Source organism: Argopecten irradians, chromosome 15, assembly GCF_041381155.1.
Source record: "Argopecten irradians isolate NY chromosome 15, Ai_NY, whole genome shotgun sequence".
Taxonomy (NCBI): Eukaryota; Metazoa; Mollusca; class Bivalvia; order Pectinida; family Pectinidae; genus Argopecten; species Argopecten irradians.
This window is the reverse complement of record NC_091148.1, coordinates 26,058,740-26,079,616: the sequence shown is the minus strand read 5'-3', so window position 1 is coordinate 26,079,616 and position 20,877 is coordinate 26,058,740. Positions and strand designations below refer to the sequence as shown.

General features: G+C 33.1%; 1 protein-coding gene across 2 annotated transcripts; it reads left to right on the top strand.

Moving 5' to 3' along the window:
• The first annotated feature begins 2,265 nt into the window (after nucleotides 1–2,265).
• LOC138309059 (androgen-induced gene 1 protein-like) lies at nucleotides 2,266–11,812 on the top strand. 2 transcript variants are annotated; one of them, XM_069250185.1, is made up of 6 exons: nucleotides 2,266–2,438; nucleotides 3,484–3,633; nucleotides 4,235–4,336; nucleotides 7,234–7,349; nucleotides 7,906–8,057; nucleotides 9,273–11,812. In XM_069250185.1, exons 1-6 carry the CDS (start codon nucleotides 2,301–2,303, stop codon nucleotides 9,314–9,316), a joined length of 702 nt encoding a protein of 233 aa, XP_069106286.1. In that variant the 5' UTR covers nucleotides 2,266–2,300; the 3' UTR covers nucleotides 9,317–11,812. The 2 variants fall into 2 exon arrangements, with proteins under 2 accessions (XP_069106286.1, XP_069106287.1); XM_069250186.1 differs by lacking the exon at nucleotides 2,266–2,438 and adding an exon at nucleotides 2,464–2,672.
• Nucleotides 11,813–20,877: the final 9,065 nt, after the last annotated feature.

Here is a 20,877-nt window from a genome sequence, read left to right as displayed (position 1 = left end):
TACTAGCGATTTTAAATGCGCAATAAAATGTAACCATATGCATTACGATATCAAGACACCATAACATTATTGAGTACAGATGAGCATGCTAAACCGGATCATTCCATTTTCATCCCGAATTCTAAATTTTGTATCAGCGCCCTCTTTCCCATAGATTAAACATTTTATAGTTACTGCATTTATTTGGAGGATCCTTTCCAGTTCAACATTTTTCCTGTGATTAAATACCGAGTACTCGATTCTCATAAAATATTAAAGTGTACTTATATTGACGCTTACTCTATGCTTGGTTGATCAGACAGATACTTGATAATACATTAATAAACAAACAATTTTCAGCTGGTTTCTTAGGATAAACGTATCATATTACATTTTTGTGTGAAAAAGTGGGTTTGATATTTCGTGAATATTTTTGATTTTTATCAAAGGCGTTGTTCGTTATCATTTTAATTTGACTGAGTGTGACGGGGTAATCTTTGGCGGTACACGTATGCTTCAGTGGTGTTGTTGTTGTGTAAAATGATCAAGAGTTCATCTAATACAAGAAAACATAACACCAGCATACCGCAGCCTCCCAAAACACACCAGATACATGTAGCGCTGACCTCAGATAGATATTGGCTACAGTATCCTTCGATACGTTGGACGTAAACATACTAAACAACCGACCAGTATTCATCACACCTGCTATCCATGGTACATTTACCGTAGGCTATTTTGGAATGGCTTTGCGAAATTTTTCATCAAATGAAATTGGTTGGATTAAATACTTAGGAGTATTTGTATATGTTGTCCATCGCCTGCAGTAAAAGATGAGAGTATATCCGGGTTGACAAGGGTCATCTCTGTCCTGGACATGACTCGACAGTATTTCGTTTAGTAGTCCATGAATGACGCGTGTTTCATGGTTCAATAGAGATGTCCATTTATTTATAGAAAGGATATTTAATCTCTCATTTTTGTTTACCTTTATCATTTCCTAACAATGCGATATTTAGTTACATAAATGAGAACAAGATTATTGGGAAGTCCCTTCCGAGTCAAAATGTTTACTGTCGCATGATCGGATTAATCTTAATTTTATAAATAAGATCCAGCTATGGTTTTACAATAAAGCTGTTTTTTTTTATTTATTAAGTTTATAAACTGGTGAATATAAAACTCTGAATTTCCACGTTTTTGTGTACTTTTCACCAACAACTTTGAGCTTTTCAGTGTGTCACGATTATCAGTGATTATATTCAGTCTGGTCAGGTTCCATGATATTAAGAATTGTAACCAAAACCTCAGTATGTTGCATTTGTATTCACAGTAAAGACCGAAAACTCAGAGTGTAAGATTAAATTCAATGGGTTAGATTATTTTCAGTGTGAAAATCGTAAACTCATAGTGTAAGATTAAATTCAGCGTGTCAGATTATTTTCAGTGTGAAAATGGTAAACTCAGGGTGTAAGATTAAATTCAGAGTGTCAGATTATTTTAGTGTGAAAATCGTAAACTTATAGTGTTAGATTATATTCAACGTATTAGGTAAAATTCAGAGTTGTCAGGTTAAACTAAGATTGTCAGCTTATATTCAGTGTGTAAGATTATATTCAGAGTGGTATTTAAATGTTTTGAAGATTGGCTATGAAAGAGCATAATTACAGGTATATATATGTACTACATTGCGTATCCAGGTAACATATTAACTTTGACTCGGGAATTTTAAACAAATCAAGGTGATAATTGTCTTTAAATAAAATAATAATAAGCAATAATGTCTTAAAGTGAAAAAAAAAATAATTAAAAAAAATAAAGCAAGGACGTACATGTACAGTGAAGATGAGACTCTCCTAGTTGGTTTAAGTTATAATTTCTTGCTAATTCTTTTAAACGATGTTATACCTACACTATTCAGTTACACATATCGTTGATTAAATTAAGATAAAAAAGATTGAATTCGTGCGCTAAAACTCGTACGTAGACAGACTGTCTATAATTTCTGAAAAAAAATGATGAATTGAGATTTAGTAATTGTTTTTATCAGATTGTTTGCAGATTGTTTGTTTACCGTGTAATTATCCATTTACATATAGTATATACATTTTGTATGTAGATAGTATCGAATTGCAAAATTTAACGCTTTGAATACGTATTGTAACTTAAACATAAAACACTTATAAAATTATTCATTTTTTTTTTTGATACATGTTTCTTTCTTGTTCAGATAGAAACATTTCAGGGGCAGTAACCTGTTACTTTGTACGTATATCACGTGACGATCACATGACTGCTTTTTATGTTGTGTTGGGGTCAAAATGGTGTCCAAAGCGATATGTTATCACCTGCCTGTTTACCTGTATTATCTGTACGTGTTCACGTACGACCTGATAAACATAGAGGAAGGAAGAGCAGGCTACGGAGGGAAGTTTAAATTCCTGACCATCTGGAACGTGGTAGGATTGGCTTGTAAAACATGTACAGGAAGTTATTTTCTGTTTAGGCCTTTAGTTTAGTAATGTAATGTGCAACTGTGCATATAACTGTAGAGTAAAACCAGGATCGTGAATACTTGGTTAGTGTTCGGGTTGCAAAGTCTGGTTCATTGATAATGATATTCTGATACTCTATCACTGATACCCAATTCGTCGGTACATTATAGAGACCGTTTCATGCAGATCGATAACCAGGTAAGGGAGGCAACTCTTAGTAAATGATATTGATGTTCCTTTTAACGTTAGAATTTATGTTAGCCATGTAAATATTGTAAGATTTTCATGTTTCAATTTCTTTTCTTAGCAATTTTAAAATATTTGAATAAATTATTCAACATGTGTACTTAAGGCCAAATAAAAAAAAAAATGTTTCTTTTTTTTTTAAATATTTTTTCTCTTCATCCAAGTTTCTTGCAGTGAAGAAAAACTGAAATAGATTTTATTCGACCTTATATAAACGTTGGATGTGATTCCCAGGGGATTATTGGTGTCTTAAATTTACGGAATTTGTACAAAAATTCCTGATTGTGTGCAAAACCAAACAAAATTTAGGTTGTTATTTATTTGCTTGAGGACAAAACATATAAAAAGTTTTTGAGTAGGCAATGATTTTATAGGATCCTTGACTGGAAACACAAATATTTTTTTGTATGGCCTAAGGTATCTTTAATAGTGATTTTTGTATAGAACAATACTATGATTGATTTTTTCTCTCTTTTTTTTTTGTCATCAGAAACACCTGATTACAAAGTCCAATCAAGAGACAGAGGCAAAATTATCTTTATAGCCAGATGGGCTTTATACAATATTTTGTTAAATTGGTCATTTGAGATCCTAGAAAAGTGGTCTTATGAAGCAGGTGATCTCTATACACAGGTGGTCGCTGAGTCAGGTTTTTACTGTTTACAATAAATATGGTTGTACAGTATGTTTCTGCTGTCATTATTCATTTTATTTGTAAATAGATCAATTAAGTAGTTTATATTTTCTTTGAATTGTTTTATAGGTTTTTCAGCTTCTGTATTTTGGAATCGCTACCTTAAATGATTTTTGTGGCAGTGATGTCCGTCCGTCAAAAGAACCTCAAGGCAGGAAATCTTTTCTACAAAAACTTCGCGACATCCTTTTGGCCTCAGTCACATTTCCAGCAGGAGTGGTATGTTTTCAATTTGAAAGATAAGGACACCTCCACATTTCCTTACTACTAAATCCTTTGTAAAATATCTGTAAAGTTTTGGATAGCTCCTGTATATACAAATGTATGCAGTGATTTTTTCAATGACATAGAAATAGAGGTTACATGTTTTAGGGGGAAAATGAGAGGCAAAGAACAAAACAACAAAATTGTAAAAAGGTACACATTGAACAAAGTTTTAAGAGAAAAGGGTAACTATCAAATCATTCATTAAAAAAAAATTTTCAATTTTGTTTGTCTTTTACAATATTGATAATTATCATGTAGTAATCTATAAAAAGGTACTGGTTTTTTTTGTGTGTTTTTTTTTTTTTTTTTGTAAAAATGAAATGTCAAGGATGGTTTCCAAATTCCTAGGATAGTAGTGAGTTTCCATGAGGGTAAAAAATGGTGATTAGACATGATTTTTACTGCTGATTTGAGGATATGGGGAGAGAAGAGGGGGTAGGGGTTGAACCCCCAGCCCCACTAGATTTGCCACTGTATTTTATGTTTGATATAACCATAATAACATAGGACCAATGTCACCAAATGCATCACTAATCCTGTTGTCTCATTTCAGTTTGTCGTCTGTACATTTTGGGGTATCTATGCAGTGGACCGTGAACTTATCTATCCCAAGCGTTTGGATAAACTCATACCTGTGTGGTTAAATCATGCTTTAGTAAGTAATATATTGCGAATGATAACACACATATGTAGTACTTATAGCATATTAGTAATAATAATACACATATGTAGTACTTACAGTAATATATTAGTAATAATATACATGTGTAGTACTTATAGTAATATATTAGTATAATAATACACATATGTAGTACTTATAGTAATATATTAGTAATAATACACATATGTAGTACTTATAGTAATATATTAGTAATAATACACATATGTAGTACTTATAGTAATATATTAGTAATAATACACATGTGTGGTACCTATAGTATATATATAATAATACACATATGTAGTACTTAAGTAATATATTAGTAATAATATACATGTGTAGTACTTATAGTAATATATTAGTAATAATACACATATGTAGTACTTATAGTAATATATTAGTGAATAATATACACATATATAGTACTTATAGTAATATATTAGTAATAATACACATGTGTAGTACTTATAGTAATATATTAGTAATAATACACATATGTAGTACTTATAGTAATATATTAGTAATAATAATACACATATGTAGTACTTATAGTAATATATTAGTAATAATATACATGTGTAGTACTTTATAGTAATATATTAGTAATAATACACATATGTAGTATACGTACTTATAATATAGTAATAATAATACACATGTGTAGTACTTATAGTAATATATTAGTAATAATATACATGTGTAGTACTTATAGTAATATATTAGTAATAATACACATATGTAGTACTTATAGTAATATATTAGTAATAATACACATGTGTAGTACTTATAGTAATATATTAGTAATAATACACATATGTAGTACTTATAGTAATATATTAGTAATAATACACATGTGTAGTACTTATAGTAATATATTAGTAATAATACACATATGTAGTACTTATAGTAATATATTAGTAATAATACACATATGTGTATACTTGTGTATAGTTATATATATAGTAGTAATAATACACAGTGTAGTACTTATAGTAATATATTAGTAATAATACACATGTGTAGTACTTATAGTAATATATTAGTAATAATACACATATGTAGTACTTATAGTAATATAAGTAATAATATACATGTGTAGTACTTATAGTAATATATTAGTAATAATATACATGTGTAGTACTTATAGTAATATATTAGTAATAATATACATATGTAGTACTTATAGTAATATATTAGTAATAATACACATATGTAGTACTTATAGTAATATATATAGTAATAATACACATGTGTAGTACTTATAGTAATATATTAGTAATAATACACATGTGTAGTACTTATAGTAATATATTAGTAATAATACACATGTGTAGTACTTATAGTAATATATTAGTAATAATACACATGTGTAGTACTTATAGTAATATATTAGTAATAATACACATTTGTAGTACTTATAGTAATATATTAGTAATAATATACATTGTAGTACTTATAGTAATATATTAGTAATAATATATACATATGTATTACTTATAGTAATATATTAGTGTAAAAATACACATATGTAGTACTTATAGTAATATATTAGTAATAATACACATATGTGTAGTACTTATAGTAATATATTAGTAATAATACACATATGTAGTACTTATAGTAATATATTATAATAATACACATATGTAGTACTTACAGTAATATATTAGTAATAATAATACACATGTGTGGTACTTATAGTTATATATTAGTAATAATAATACACATGTGTAGTACTTATAGTAATATATTAGTAATAATACACATGTGTAGTACTTATAGTAATATATTAGTAATAATATACATTTGTAGTACTTATAGTAATATATTAGTAATAATACTCATGTGTGGTACTTATAGTAATATATTAGTAGTAATATACACATGTGTAGTACTATAGTAATAAATTAGTAATAATACACATATGTATTACTTATAGTAATATATTAGTATAAAAATACACATATGTAGTACTTATAGTAATATATTAGTATAATAATACACATATGTAGTACTTATAGTAATATATTAGTATAATAATACACATATGTAGTACTTATAGTATATAGTAATAATACACATGTGTAGTACTTAAAGTAATATATTAGTAATAATACACCATGTGTAGTACTTATAGTAATATATTAGTAATAATACACATATGTAGTACTTATAGTAAAATATTGATAATAATACACATATGTAGTACTTATAGTAAAATATTGATAATCATACACATGTTTAGTACTTATAGTAATATATTAGTAATAATACACATATGTAGTACTTATAGTAATATACCATGTAACAATTGACTTTTCTAAATATAAAAACGATGTTTGTAAATTGCTGTGACTGTCGATTAGTCCTTACCTCCTTTCATGTCTTATTTTGCTGTAGTTTGGAAATATCAATTAAGCCCACCTTCGCGTAAATGAGGTGTTATGTTTTGACGTAGTTTCTTTGATGTCATAATTCCCTATGGTAGGACTCACTGAACTCGGTCCACGTTATCTTGAAACACTTTATCGAAGCATCACAAGGAGCCCTGTTTAAAATTTGTTTTTTCACTCCTGGTGAAATATGTATAAGATTGGTATCATGTCACTATATGTTTTCAGTCCTTTAACATGGCACATTGCCACCAGCATATACTCATTTCTTTATGTTTTCTGTCCTTTAACATGGCACATTCCCACCAGCATATACTCATTTCTTTATGTTTTTTGTCCTTTAACATGGCACATTGCCACCAGCATATACTCATTTCTTTATGTTTTCTGTCCTTTAACATGGCACATTTCCACTAGCATATACTCATTTCTTTATGTTTTTTGTCCTTTAACATCACACATTGCCACCAGCATATAATCATTTGTTTATGTTTTCAGCACACATTTGTTCTCCCTCTTCTTTTAGTGGAGTTAGCTGTGGTGTATCACCAGTTTCCACGGAAACGTATCGGGCTTGGTATTCTAAGTACCTTTTCCTTAGCCTATCTGATCTGGTAAGTTTGAAAAACAATGTTATTGATTCCATGACAAAAAATGAATATTAAAGAACTGGATTTATTTGATTCAGGATTTTTTAAAAGCCAAAATGTAGCTTAAGCCAGCAACTTGCATTATGACCTGTGGTTTAGCTGTTCAAAAGACAAGCAGTAACACAAAAATTTAAATTAATCTACTCTGCAGTTGCTCATCTTTTATGCAGACTTCATAGATATTATTCTGATTATGATATTCTTTTGATGCTATTAGAGTACGGTACTGTATTTGTCCAATGTGCCCAGTACCTGTAAGTGCCTTCCCCTATTTTTGATAGCTCAAGTTCACTTAATTTGAATTTTATGATATGACCACCATATTGTTTCTTTATTTTATCGCTGTTACAAATTGATTTATGTCTGCATTTGTGCAATTATTTTGTAAAGGTCAAATTTGGTCCAATAAAGTGTCCTATCGATTTTCTCAATTTTTTAGCACTGTGCACATAATTGATCAAATACAGTTTGTCTAATTTATGGGTCCGTGAAACCATAATAAAAATACTTTAATTACTAGGATACTGTGGATTGCCTACGTATCAGATTTCTGGGTTTACCCCGTCCTCAAGGTGATGCACGGCCATCATCGTGTCATCTTCATCGGGACTCTGCTGGTCTTCTTCTCCTTCCTCTACCTGATAGGAGACTTCTTCAACAGGATCCTCTGGGGTTTGTTCTGAATAATTATACTATCATGGTACTGAGGGTACAGTCAAATCTTTGACCAAATCTAATAAAATTTGACTTGTAATTCTGCTCCACTAGGATGGTCTATGATACACTTTAATACAAGATCTTACAACTCTCTTCGCGGTTGCCTCACCACGACTCCTATGGTTAGCCAATCAGCGAGTCAGCTATAAAATCTTTGGTATGGTTGATTCTCTCCGAAGTATCAACGGCTAACAGTATGTCATGAAATGTTCCGATTCTTTGCCAGGGGTCATGCTGAGGTGACTTCGAATGGGGAGTTTTTAGATCTTTTATTGGAGTGTATAATAGAGGTTTATAGTGGAGTGGAATCACAAGTCTAAATCTAATTTGATCTTTGACCCCATCCTCGATACTCCAGGGGTTCTGATCACTTACGATCTCTACACCCCTGGACTATTTCATAGTGAAATTGAAGGCAGCTCAGCGGAAAACATTTGACCATTCACAGGCTAGCAAGGATTTCCATTGAAGACTACAGAGAGGGCAACGTCTAACATCAAAGCCACACAGTCAACCAGAGTGTACCGTTATACGGCTCTTTTTACATCAAATTTGTACATAAAATGACAAAATTACCTGTTCTATTCTGTTGCCTCCAGTTTTACTATGAGATAGTCCAGGGTGTAGAGATCGTAAGTGATCTGAACCCCTGGAATATTGAGGATGCTTTGACCCTAGGTAGCAGGGAAGACCTCCGTAATGTCGACGGTAGAGTTCAGCAGTTCACTGCTACTGAAGGTCAATGATTGGACTGTTCCTTGAGTACCTATGTATGAATAAAAATGCTTACCCATCATCTTGTTGGATTATTCAGATATGGTATGCAATCAGGAACATTGTATCAAATATCGTTTTATTAATTCTTTCATTGTGTACAGCTTGTGCTCTCAATGTAATGTCATGGGAGGGCTTGGGTCGCGAATTTAAATCCCATGTGGGGCAGTTGCCAGGTACTGACCTTTGGTCAGTGGTTTTTTTCTCCACTTATATATTGTAAACCTGGTATGTCCTTAACTAATGACCCTGGAGGTTAATAGGATGCTAAACAAATCAATCTTCTAATACCATTCATTAATATATGTAAATGTTTCATTTTCTCCCTGTATTTTCTGTACATAAATAATGAAATATTTACATTACAGTTAAAATAATGAAATATTTACATTACAGGTAAAGAGGTCCAAGTGAGTGGAGAGAAAATGAAGATGAAATGATTCCAGGGTTAAAGTTTGTTTTCTGGCCTAGTGTAATGTAATAATAAGTAAAATAACCAGAAAAATCAGGTATCCCACAAATTTTATTCAACTGGTAAATTAAGATTTAAAAGGTCAAATTTAAAAGTCTAGATGCTATTAAGGCAACCAAGAAAAAGCCCCTCAAATTTGAAAAAAGTGCTTTTCTATTTCGAAAAAAACCCCAAATGTTTTAAAAAGGAATGAAAAATGTGGATTTAATCTTATACATGTGTACAGACATTAATGATATGTCAGATTATCTTTAAATATGCTGTCAAATTATAAAAAAAATCATTTAAATCATTTAAATTTTAAAGTTTGATCAATCATACAGATAGAAGACATCTTTTGATATCATAAAAGTGATAGCATTAATTTGTTGAAAAAATGGCGTACATCAAATGTCAGAAGCTCTATATAATATGTGCACAATGACGCAGTATTTCATTTTCAAATTGTTTCTAAAGTTTGCATGTTGGAATTGCTATGATAGTGGACATTGCACAGATTCACAAATATTTGATTAGTGAAATATCCTTAAAGTGTTTTTATGTGATAAATACAATCATGCACTTTTAATTAAATCTTATTTGAATCTGGACATCTCAAGAATTAAAAATCAAATTTTTGAATTCGTTTACAAATCAGATTATGTAATTAAGGAAATTTTATGGAGATAATAATTGGTATCAAAGCATATTAATATATATTTTTGCCAATTTAATGCTAGAACTTCATAGCTTATTGATGATCTTTTAGACAGGTGTTTGTTATACAGATTTAGCTACTATTGCCTGGTTTATTGTAGTTGCTTTATCAAATTAGTATTTTGTATATGTTAATTCAAATAAGATAAAATAATTACATTTTCATGGTTGACTAATGAATAATGTATAGTCAATTAATGTATGATAATACACTGTAGTTTGTTACTGTATAAACATTAATGATTTACATAATGCATATCAAAACAAATGTTATTTAAAATTTCAAAAAGACCATGAACTCTCTGTATGCATATAAAAACAAAAAGTATTTAAAATTTCATTTAAAATACTATGAACTCTCTGTATGCATATCAAAACAAATATTATTTAAAATTTCAATTAAAATAAATAAAATGTGTGGCTCTAACACAAAATTATAATTGTCTGTATGCATATCAAAACAAATGTTATTTTTTATTATAATTGAACAAATCCTCAATTGTAGAATATATTCTATTTTTTATTTATACACGTAGATTTGATGTGTTATCAGTCTTATTGCCTCATTACTGTTATATATTATTGTTGTATAATTAATACTTTTTTAAAAATTACTAGCGAGGACAAAAACCTTGACGATTATTATCTACAATAAAGACATTGTTGCTGGAACAAAAGACTGAAAACAAACCCTAAAGGACCTATTTTTAGCAGTTCAGTACAATTACGAAAATTAGAGGCATAACCTCCAAATAATTGCAAGAGAATTTGTTTTCTGCTTTTTGGATTGGAAGTTTTCAATACTTTAGTATGAAAAAGTTGCTAAAAATCATAAAGGGATGGAAGTTAGACCTACAAAATTGGTAGGTAAATTAAATAATCTTAAAGACTGGCAGCAGTTCGAACAAAAAGAAGGTTGGTAGGTAGATAAAATAATATTACAAACTGGTAGCAGTTAGAACAAACTTTGTTGGTAGCAAGGTAGATCAAATAACCCTAAAGGCTGGTAGGTAATACAAAACAAATAACAGCTGCTAGCATGGGACGATATAGAAAGAACATACTTATCCGGCCTATGATTTCCCATCAGAAAAGATGATACTATAGGTCTAGAAATTTTGGGCTACTATCTTACAGCTAGAGTAGATATAATGATTGGTTGTTGGTGTAATCCGTTGGAAGATTGGAATCATAATTAAATGTCTGACTTACAGTAAACACAGTAGAAAGATTGCCATGGTGACACAAAATCTATTCATAGACTATAGAGCTGTCACATATAGGATTATTAGATACAATATATTAATATATATACAGTATATATATATATATCATATATCAATGGACATAATATATTATTATTTTTTTGATAGTGTTTTTATTACATAATTATTAGATCAATGATATACTTACTATTAATCTAATGTAAGTGTTTTAAGGGAAATCCTGCACATTAATCCGTTTGTTTTATATCAAAACGATTATATGATCTCATTGTTTTTGTTGATTTTTTATATAGTATATAGTCTCGTATAATATTTTATCGTGTGTTAAAATTGTTTTATATTGTTTGGAAATAATAAAGCTCAGGAAGCTTGCACCACTTATAGAAATTTTTAACAAATCAAAATTACATGAAATCAAAGACATTCGAAATTTAAGCACATGTACAGAGAATTATGTTGTAATAATTAAGCATCAATGGATGGTTTTGTATTCATGGTTATTTTTCCATAAAGAATATTTTTTTATTTTGTTTCAAACTAAAAAGTATGTACATAGTATACAGTTCAGTTGATATAACATCAATATGCTATAATAAAACCAAATGAATCATTTTAGGTTTAGAAGGCGTTTTGTCTCTCTGATAACAATGGTGGATCTGTTTTATTATTATCCGTATAAAATAACAGTATAGAGGTTAGTATGTTTAATGGTTGACTATTTTAATACAAAAAGATCTGCTATATACTGTTGTTAGCTTTGTGTTATGTAACATTACAAAGCATTTACCTCGTTATGTTAATTATATAAAATTATTTTCTATTAATTTTATGTTTAAAACTAAGTATTACCAACATGATTGTCCTTTTGCACAATTAATATTATTGGGAAATTATTTGGTGATATTTATGTATATTATATTTTTACCATTTAATACATGATCAATGTATTGTTAGCTCACCTGGCCCGAAGGGCCGGTGAGCTTATGTCATGGCGCGGCGTCCGTCGTCCGTCGTCCGTCGGCGTACGTCGGCGTCCGTCTATCCGTCAACATTTCCTTTCAATCGCTACTAGTCATAGAGTTCTGCATGGATTGTAACCAAATTTGGCCACAAACATCCTTGGGGGAAGGGGAACAGAACTTGTATAAATTTTGGCTCTGACCCCCCGGGGACAGGAGGGGCGGGGCCCAATAGGGGAAATAGAGGTAAATCCTTTAAATCGCTACTTGTCCTAGAGTTCTGCATGGATTGTAACCAAAATTAGCCACAAACATCCTTGGGGAAAGGGGAACAAAACTTGTATAAATTTTGGCTCTGACCCCACGGGGGCAGGAGGGGTGGGGCCCAATAGGGGTAATAGAGGTAAATCCTTTAAATCGCTACTAGTCATAGAGTTCTACATGAATTGTAACCAAATTTGGCCACAAACATCCTTGGGGAAGGGGAACAGAACTTGTATAAATTTTGGCTCTGATCCCCAAGGGGCAGGAGGGGCGGGGCCCAATAGGGGTAATAGAGGTAAATCTTTTAAATAGCTACTAGTCATATAGTTCTGAATGGAATGTAACCATATTTGGCCACAAACATCCTTTTGGGAAGGGGAACAGAACTTTTATAAATTTTGGCTCTGACCCCCCGGGGGCAGGAGGGGCGGGGCCCAATAGGGGAAATAGAGGTAAATCCTTTAAATCGCTACTAGTCATAGAGTTCTTCATGATTTGTAACCAAATTTAGCCACAAACATCCTTGGGGGAGGGGGAACAGAACTTGTATAAATTTTGGCTCTGACCCCACGGGGGCAGGAGGCGCTGGGCCCAATAGGGGAAATAGAGGTAAATCCTTTAAATCGCTACTAGTCATAGAGTTCTGAATGGAATGTAACCAAATTTGGCCACAAACATCCTTGGGGGAAGGGGAACAGAACTTGTATAAATTTTGGCTCTGGTCCCCGGGGGCAGGAGGGGCGGGGCCCAATAGGGGTAATAGAGGTAAATCCTTTAAATCGCTACTAGTCATAGAGTTCTGAATGGAATGTAACCAAATTTGGCCACAAACATCCTTTGGGGAAGGGGAATAAAACTTGTATAAATTTTGGCTCTGACCCTACGGGGGCAGGAGGGGTGGGGCCCAAAAGGGGAAATAGAGGTAAATCCTTTAAATCGCTACTAGTCATAGAGTTCTACAATGAATTGTAACCAAATTTGGCCACAAGCATCCTTGGGCGAGGGGGAACAGAACTTGTATAAATTTTAACTCTGGTCCCCGGGGGCAGGAGGGGCGGGGCCCAATAGGGGTAATAGAGGTAAATCCTTTAAATCGCTACTAGTCATAGAGTTCTACATGAATTGTAACCAAATTTGGCCACAAACATCCTTGGGGGAAGGGGAACAGAACTTGTATAAATTTTGGCTCTGATCCCCAAGGGGCAGGAGGGGCGGGGCCCAATAGGGGTAATAGAGGTAAATCCTTTAAATAGCTACTAGTCATAGAGTTCTGAATGGAATGTAACCATATTTGGCCACAAACATCCTTTTGGGAAGGGGAACAGAACTTTTATAAATTTTGGCTCTGACCCCCCGGGGGCAGGAGGGGCGGGGCCCAATAGGGGAAATAGAGGTAAATCCTTTAAATCGCTACTAGTCATAGAGTTCTTCATGATTTGTAACCAAATTTGGCCACAAACATCCTTGGGGGAGGGGGAACAGAACTTGTATAAATTTTGGCTCTGACCCCACGGGGGCAGGAGGCGCTGGGCCCAATAGGGGAAATAGAGGTAAATCCTTTAAATCGCTACTAGTCATAGAGTTCTGAATGGAATGTAACCAAATTTGGCCACAAACATCCTTGGGGGAAGGGGAACAGAACTTGTATAAATTTTGGCTCTGGTCCCCGGGGGCAGGAGGGGCGGGGCCCAATAGGGGTAATAGAGGTAAATCCTTTAAAATCGCTACTAGTCATAGAGTTCTGAATGGAATGTAACCAAATTTGGCCACAAACATCCTTTGGGGAAGGGGAATAAAACTTGTATAAATTTTGGCTCTGACCCTACGGGGGCAGGAGGGGTGGGGCCCAATAGGGGAAATAGAGGTAAATCCTTTAAATCGCTACTAGTCATAGAGTTCTACATGAATTGAAACCAAATTTGGCTACAAGCATCCTTGGGCGAGGGGGAACAGAACTTGTATAAATTTTAACTCTGGTCCCCGGGGGGCAGGAGGGGCGGGGCCCAATAGGGGAAATAGAGGTAAATCCTTTAAATCGCTACTTGTCCTAGAGTTCTTCATGGATTGTAACCAAATTTGGCTACAAACATCCTTGGGGGAAGGGGAACAGAACTGGTATAAATTTTGGCTCTGATCCCCCGGGCGCAGGAGGGGCGGGGCCCAATAGGGGAAATAGAAGTGAATCCTTTAAATCGCTACTAGTCATAGAGTTCTGCATGGATTGTAACCAAATTTGGCCACAAACATCCTTGGGGGAAGGGGAACAGAACTTTTATAAATTTTGGCTCTGACCCCCCGGGGGCAGGAGGGGCGGGGCCCAATAGGGGGGAAATAGAGGTAAATCCTTTAAATCGCTACTAGTCATAGAGTTCCTCATGATTTGTAACCAAATTTGGCCACAAACATCCTTGGGGGAGGGGGAACAGAACTTGTATAAATTTTGGCTCTGACCCCACGGGGGCAGGAGGCGCTGGGCCCAATAGGGGAAATAGAGGTAAATCCTTTAAATCGCTACTAGTCATAGAGTTCTGAATGGAATGTAACCAAATTTGGCCACAAACATCCTTGGGGGAAGGGGAACAGAACTTGTATAAATTTTGGCTCTGGTCCCCCGGGGGCAGGAGGGGTGGGGCCCAATAGGGGTAATAGAGATAAATCCTTTAAATCGCTACTAGTCATAGAGTTCTGAATGGAATGTAACCAAATTTGGCCACAAACATCCTTTGGGGAAGGGGAATAAAACTTGTATAAATTTTGGCTCTGACCCTACGGGGGCAGGAGGGGTGGGGCCCAATAGGGGAAATAGAGGTAAATCCTTTAAATCGCTACTAGTCATAGAGTTCTACATGAATTGTAACCAAATTTGGCCACAAGCATCCTTGGGCGAGGGGGAACAGAACTTGTATAAATTTTAACTCTGGTCCCCGGGGGGCAGGAGGGGCGGGGCCCAATAGGGGAAATAGAGGTAAATCCTTTAAATCGCTACTTGTCCTAGAGTTCTTCATGGATTGTAACCAAATTTGGCTACAAACATCCTTGGGGGAAGGGGAACAGAACTGGTATAAATTTTGGCTCTGATCCCCCGGGCGCAGGAGGGGCGGGGCCCAATAGGGGAAATAGAAGTGAATCCTTTAAATCGCTACTAGTCATAGAGTTCTGCATGGATTGTAACCAAATTTGGCCACAAACATCCTTTTGGAAGGGGAACAGAACTTTTATAAATTTTGGCTCTGACACCCGGGGGGCAGGAGAGGTGGGGCCCTATAGAGGAAATAGAGGTAAATCCTTTAAATCGCTACTAGTCATAGAGTTCTGCATGGAATGTAACCAAATTTGGCCACAAACATCCTTTTGGAAGGGGAACAGAACTTGTATAAATTTTGGCTCTGGTCACCTGGGGGCAGGACGGGTGGGGCCCAATAGGGGAAATAGAGATAAATCCTATAAATCACTACTTGTCCTAGAGTTTTACTTGGATTATGACCAAATTTGGCCATAAACATCCTTGGGGGAAGGGGAACAGAACTTGTATAAATTTTGGCTCTGACCCCCTGGGGGCAGGAGGGGTTGGGCCCAATAGGGGATTTAGAGGTTAATATTAAAATTCATTCAGAAAAGAAACAATGAACCTGTATGCAGAACATTACTTGGCATTACAAACCAGGTGAGCGATACAGGCCCTCTGGGCCTATTGTTTTTATTATTGCTTTGTAGCACTATCCGGGATAGATTATTTATCGTGTTTACTTTGTCTCATGTCATAACGGCATACTCCTCTGTAATTCACCACGTCCGTCTGTATGTCCGTCCATAATTGGTTTCCAAACATTTCCTCGAAAACCAGTAGTCTTCTTTTTTTTAAATTGCACAAGGTAACAGTCAATAGTATAGTATATATATCTCCATTATAAGTTCGAATTTTTACTAAGAAATCCAGGATGGCCAAAATGTAATGAACAGTTGAAAATTACCTCTAGAGGTTATAAGGGACACTGGATGCAACGGTCATGGTTTTGACGGGGTCTGGAAACACTGCATAATATCACTAAAACCGGGTCCTCTCGGACGGACGTCAGTTTTCTTGTTAATTTGCTGTTTCATATTTCCTTTAGAAATTTTCGGGGCTTTTTCGAATAATTTGTCAATCTTTGAAGAACCCTATGTAAAAGTAAACTTAAATATATTTTTCACTATTCTTCATTCTATTTTCTCACGATTGTTTTAGTCAGGGAATTGTGCTAATTACGGAATATTTTGACGTCTTTTTGCCCATCGAAAATGACGTCATATCATAATAACAAAATGACATCACTACAAGCTCATTGTTAAAGAAGATCTGTCACATTTGCTACATATAAATGTTCATTTAAACATTTAATTAATTATCAGATATTTATCAAGGCAGCTCCTATATTTTTTTACATCGATTACGAAACAAGTCATGTAACTTATGATATACAAATCATTTCCGATAGCCCGCGAGTGCTTAACGGGATACATAACAAATCATCAAGCTAAACTGCAGGCCGATAGAATTATGTTTGAGGAATGAATGCTACATCGTTGATGTTTTGGGCTATTTAATTACAACATGGCCAGTACATTACTAGCAGGTTATAAATTATCTTCAGAGCATTATTTAATTTTCAATCATTTATCTTTTAGCTATGATTCGTTTTACTTTTTATACAGCTGCACAATGAAATGTACATCAATCTCGATGTTAAAGTATAACGCTATATATATATACCATATCTGAGGACATTTTATGCACAGTTTATTCTACAACAAATGGTTTCAATGTTTCACGTGTGTGTTTGTGTGTTTTCACGGTTGTATTCAATATTTTAATGAGCACGTGCCTATTAACAATGATTGATTTTTAATGATGTAAACACAACTATATGCAATGAGTATATAAAAAGAACACTGCGGACACAAAGTTTATGTTGATTTAAAAATTCCGAACTGTTGTCTCGTAACCTTAATTTTGTAAAAAAAATTATCCATCATAATCGACCAATGTTAGATATAAATTTTCTTTTTATGTTAACTATAATCTACAAGCATTAAATTATTCAACGAAGTCTACATCTAGATATTTTTAATAGTCACTTTTGTAAAAGAAAGGAACATAAAACGCGATCGGGTGATTTGTTAATAAAAAATACTGAAGAGTTTTTGTTAGAAATACATCCGCCATGCAAACGTATACAGATAATAACTCTGTTAGCACGTTTCTACTTTGTTATTTAGAACAAGTTTTATCTATTATGCATATGTTGATTCATATATGAGGTGTTGAATAGAAATGGAGTTGTCTTTTTTTAAATAATGTTCACAATTTGCCTCCAGGTGGAAGAAGTTGTCTTTTTTTAAAATATTGTTCACAATTTGCCTCCAGATGAAAGAAGTATGTGATAACTAAATGAACTGTGTGTGGTCTTTGATTTACAAAGTAGAAATATACATCTTACAAGAAGATCAATGCAACGAAATATACATGTATTCTGATTAACTCGCTACATACGAATAACGGCAGTATTTTGCCTACTGAAGATAAATATGATACAAATCTATATTAACATATCGGTTTCTAGAATAAAACCTATTTACCTTTTTGAGGTAGTGTGATTTTGTACCACAAAACGAACAATACAGTCTCTGGGAGTAAATTCGTTTTATTAGATGGTCCTTTACATTTTAATTTTATGATATGGAATTATTCCGAAAAATGTATGCAGTATTTCATAAGTGCCTTTTATATCATTAGCGTTATAGGATGATTAACTTTTTTTTTATTTCGTATAAAATATTTTCTAGACTGATGGCTATTATAGCTTTTGAAAATCAGATTTGAGTTTGGAATTTCTGGTACACCATGCTTGGTGAAATGCAAAAATAAAAGTCATGAAAAATAGAATGACATTATGATATTTTGATTTATGATTAAACAAAACGGAATTGAAAATGTGATGGTATTGTTTCTGGTTCTGGTAACTGGTAATTTGTTTACAAAGGGAACTGTATATGTGTACACTGTGTTATAATTATCTGTTTAACGCAAAAGCAAATGGGTATGCTGTCCAATATGCAAACTAAAATGAAAGATAATGTATAAATTGTTGCCATACTAACGATCCTCTTTTGTAGATTATGTACTAGCACGCGTAATATATTTAAAAAAAAGCTTATTACATGGTATGTCATTAACGTTTCTGGTATTAAAATCAATACTTACCTATTTACATGTACCCCGGTAATGTAGTTGTAATAACAATTGGCCTATATAACTCCATCAGATTTTAGTCAATAACATGTATCATAATCAATACTGTTTATAAATTTTGTTTGGATTCATAGTTTTTTATCCATATACGTTTTGCTAAATCTTTTACTTAACAAACACTTTTAGTATGTCAAATTCCACAGTTAATTGAATTATAAAGTTTACGTATTTTAATTAGTTTACACTTTTTTCTTTTGTATTTATTTTTAACTACATTATTTTGTAACTAACATTCCTACTAGTGATGAATCACGTCCTATTATTTAAACTTATTGTTTATGTTGTTACTTTTAGACTTCCACGTTTCTCAGATTGTTCTCTTTCTCACCTACCGACGTTGGTATGTAAAGTCATTAATACCACTTTTAAAAATTTGAAATAGGAAGATGAATTAACATAAAGTGAAAAAGCAGCTTCTATATTAAGATAAAAAATTGCTGGATTATCTTAACTTAATTAATTTACACTAATTCAAAAATCTTAATGAATTGATCTTAAAGTGAATAGTCGGGCAAAGAAAACCAGTCTAAATGCGTTCATTGGCCTTCCAAAAGTTCTCACATACTAATATGACGGCCAAGTTCTGCTTACGTTTCCCAGTTCTGACCATTAAAGTAAAGGAAAGTTGAAAGCATTGAAAGCGAGGCTGCGTGTAAATGTAACACGGACATAGTCAGCCGGGAGGACGTTTTAGGATTTCTATAATTTAAATTAATTTCTTCGTACGCAGACAGATTTTGGCGAGAGATTTTATTTTTCTATTTCATAAGAAATTATACTGGATACATTCACACCATTTTTACCGACTTTAGCCATCCTTGCCCGACTGTTCACTTTAAAAACTTTATTTTATATAAAACATTAACATTTTCTTTCTTTAAGAATGGATTGCGATGACGTTTCTGTTTGTTATTCAATATTTTTGTAATATAAATTGTGTCATTAAATATTTCAAAATTTATTTGTATCTTCCTTCATTGTTTAGATATAATTAATCAGCACTATACGATACAAACATTAGTTATGAAATGTTGTATACTTTGTTCCTAGTAAAATTTTGACATTATTTTGTACTAGTAATCTTATCAATGCACTATAAAACATACAGTACACGTACATATTTCCGTGTGTATTTGTTTATGAAACTTATTGGCGCTGCATTTTTGAAGCTATAGCCATATTATTCCCGGGTATTATTTTTCCCGGAAATTAGCTTGACCACAAAGATAGCGAAATTAAAACCCTCTCCCCCCATTAATAGGGAACAATGCAGAACCATATATATATAATCCACTTTGTCAGGGTTCTGTATACCCTATTTTTTGTGTCGCCTGCAGTGCAAGGGCGACACATAGGTATCACTATGTCAGCGTCCGGGAAACTGTTTCCGTGCGATAACTTAAGGTATACCGTCCCTTCTGGTTTCCTCTCAGGGATTTCGTTCATGTTTTGATTTTAGGTATAACCCGATCACAAAAGCCACTTAAAATCATATGTCACCTGGTTAATTTTTCTTCTAGGGTTGCTTAAGATATGTACTAATGACATAAAATTCCTGATTTTAAAGTTTTGTCAATAAATAATATTTCCTCCGTGTAACATCCCTTAACATATAAAGAATATGCCCGTAACATGTTCATAACTTCAGTAGATGATATAGATTTCATAACTTTATCAAATAAGCTGGGGTTTTCTCAATAAAACGAAATATCATTATTTTAGAATTAAATCCGGACCCAATTTTAGTGAAAAATTGCATCAAAATAGTCATGTTTTCTTTTTATCTGAAAAATGATATCAGGAAAATTCGATTTTTTTATAATCCCCATGAAGATTGACTTATTTGCAATAAGCCAATAAAAAGTATACCTCACCGCATTATTTTTCAAAATATGACCGATTTAATTTCTAATACCCTAATATCACTTCAGGACGTACAATAAAAAACGAGAACGCCAGATACGTGTATATTATAAGCGGAAAAAAAGAGGATACTATTTAATTCTCACAATGAAACAGAAGAGCGCCAAGTATTTCTACAGAAAAGGATGAACCTAACTCTTAAACTGCTTAGTAAAAACAAGAGAACGTCAAA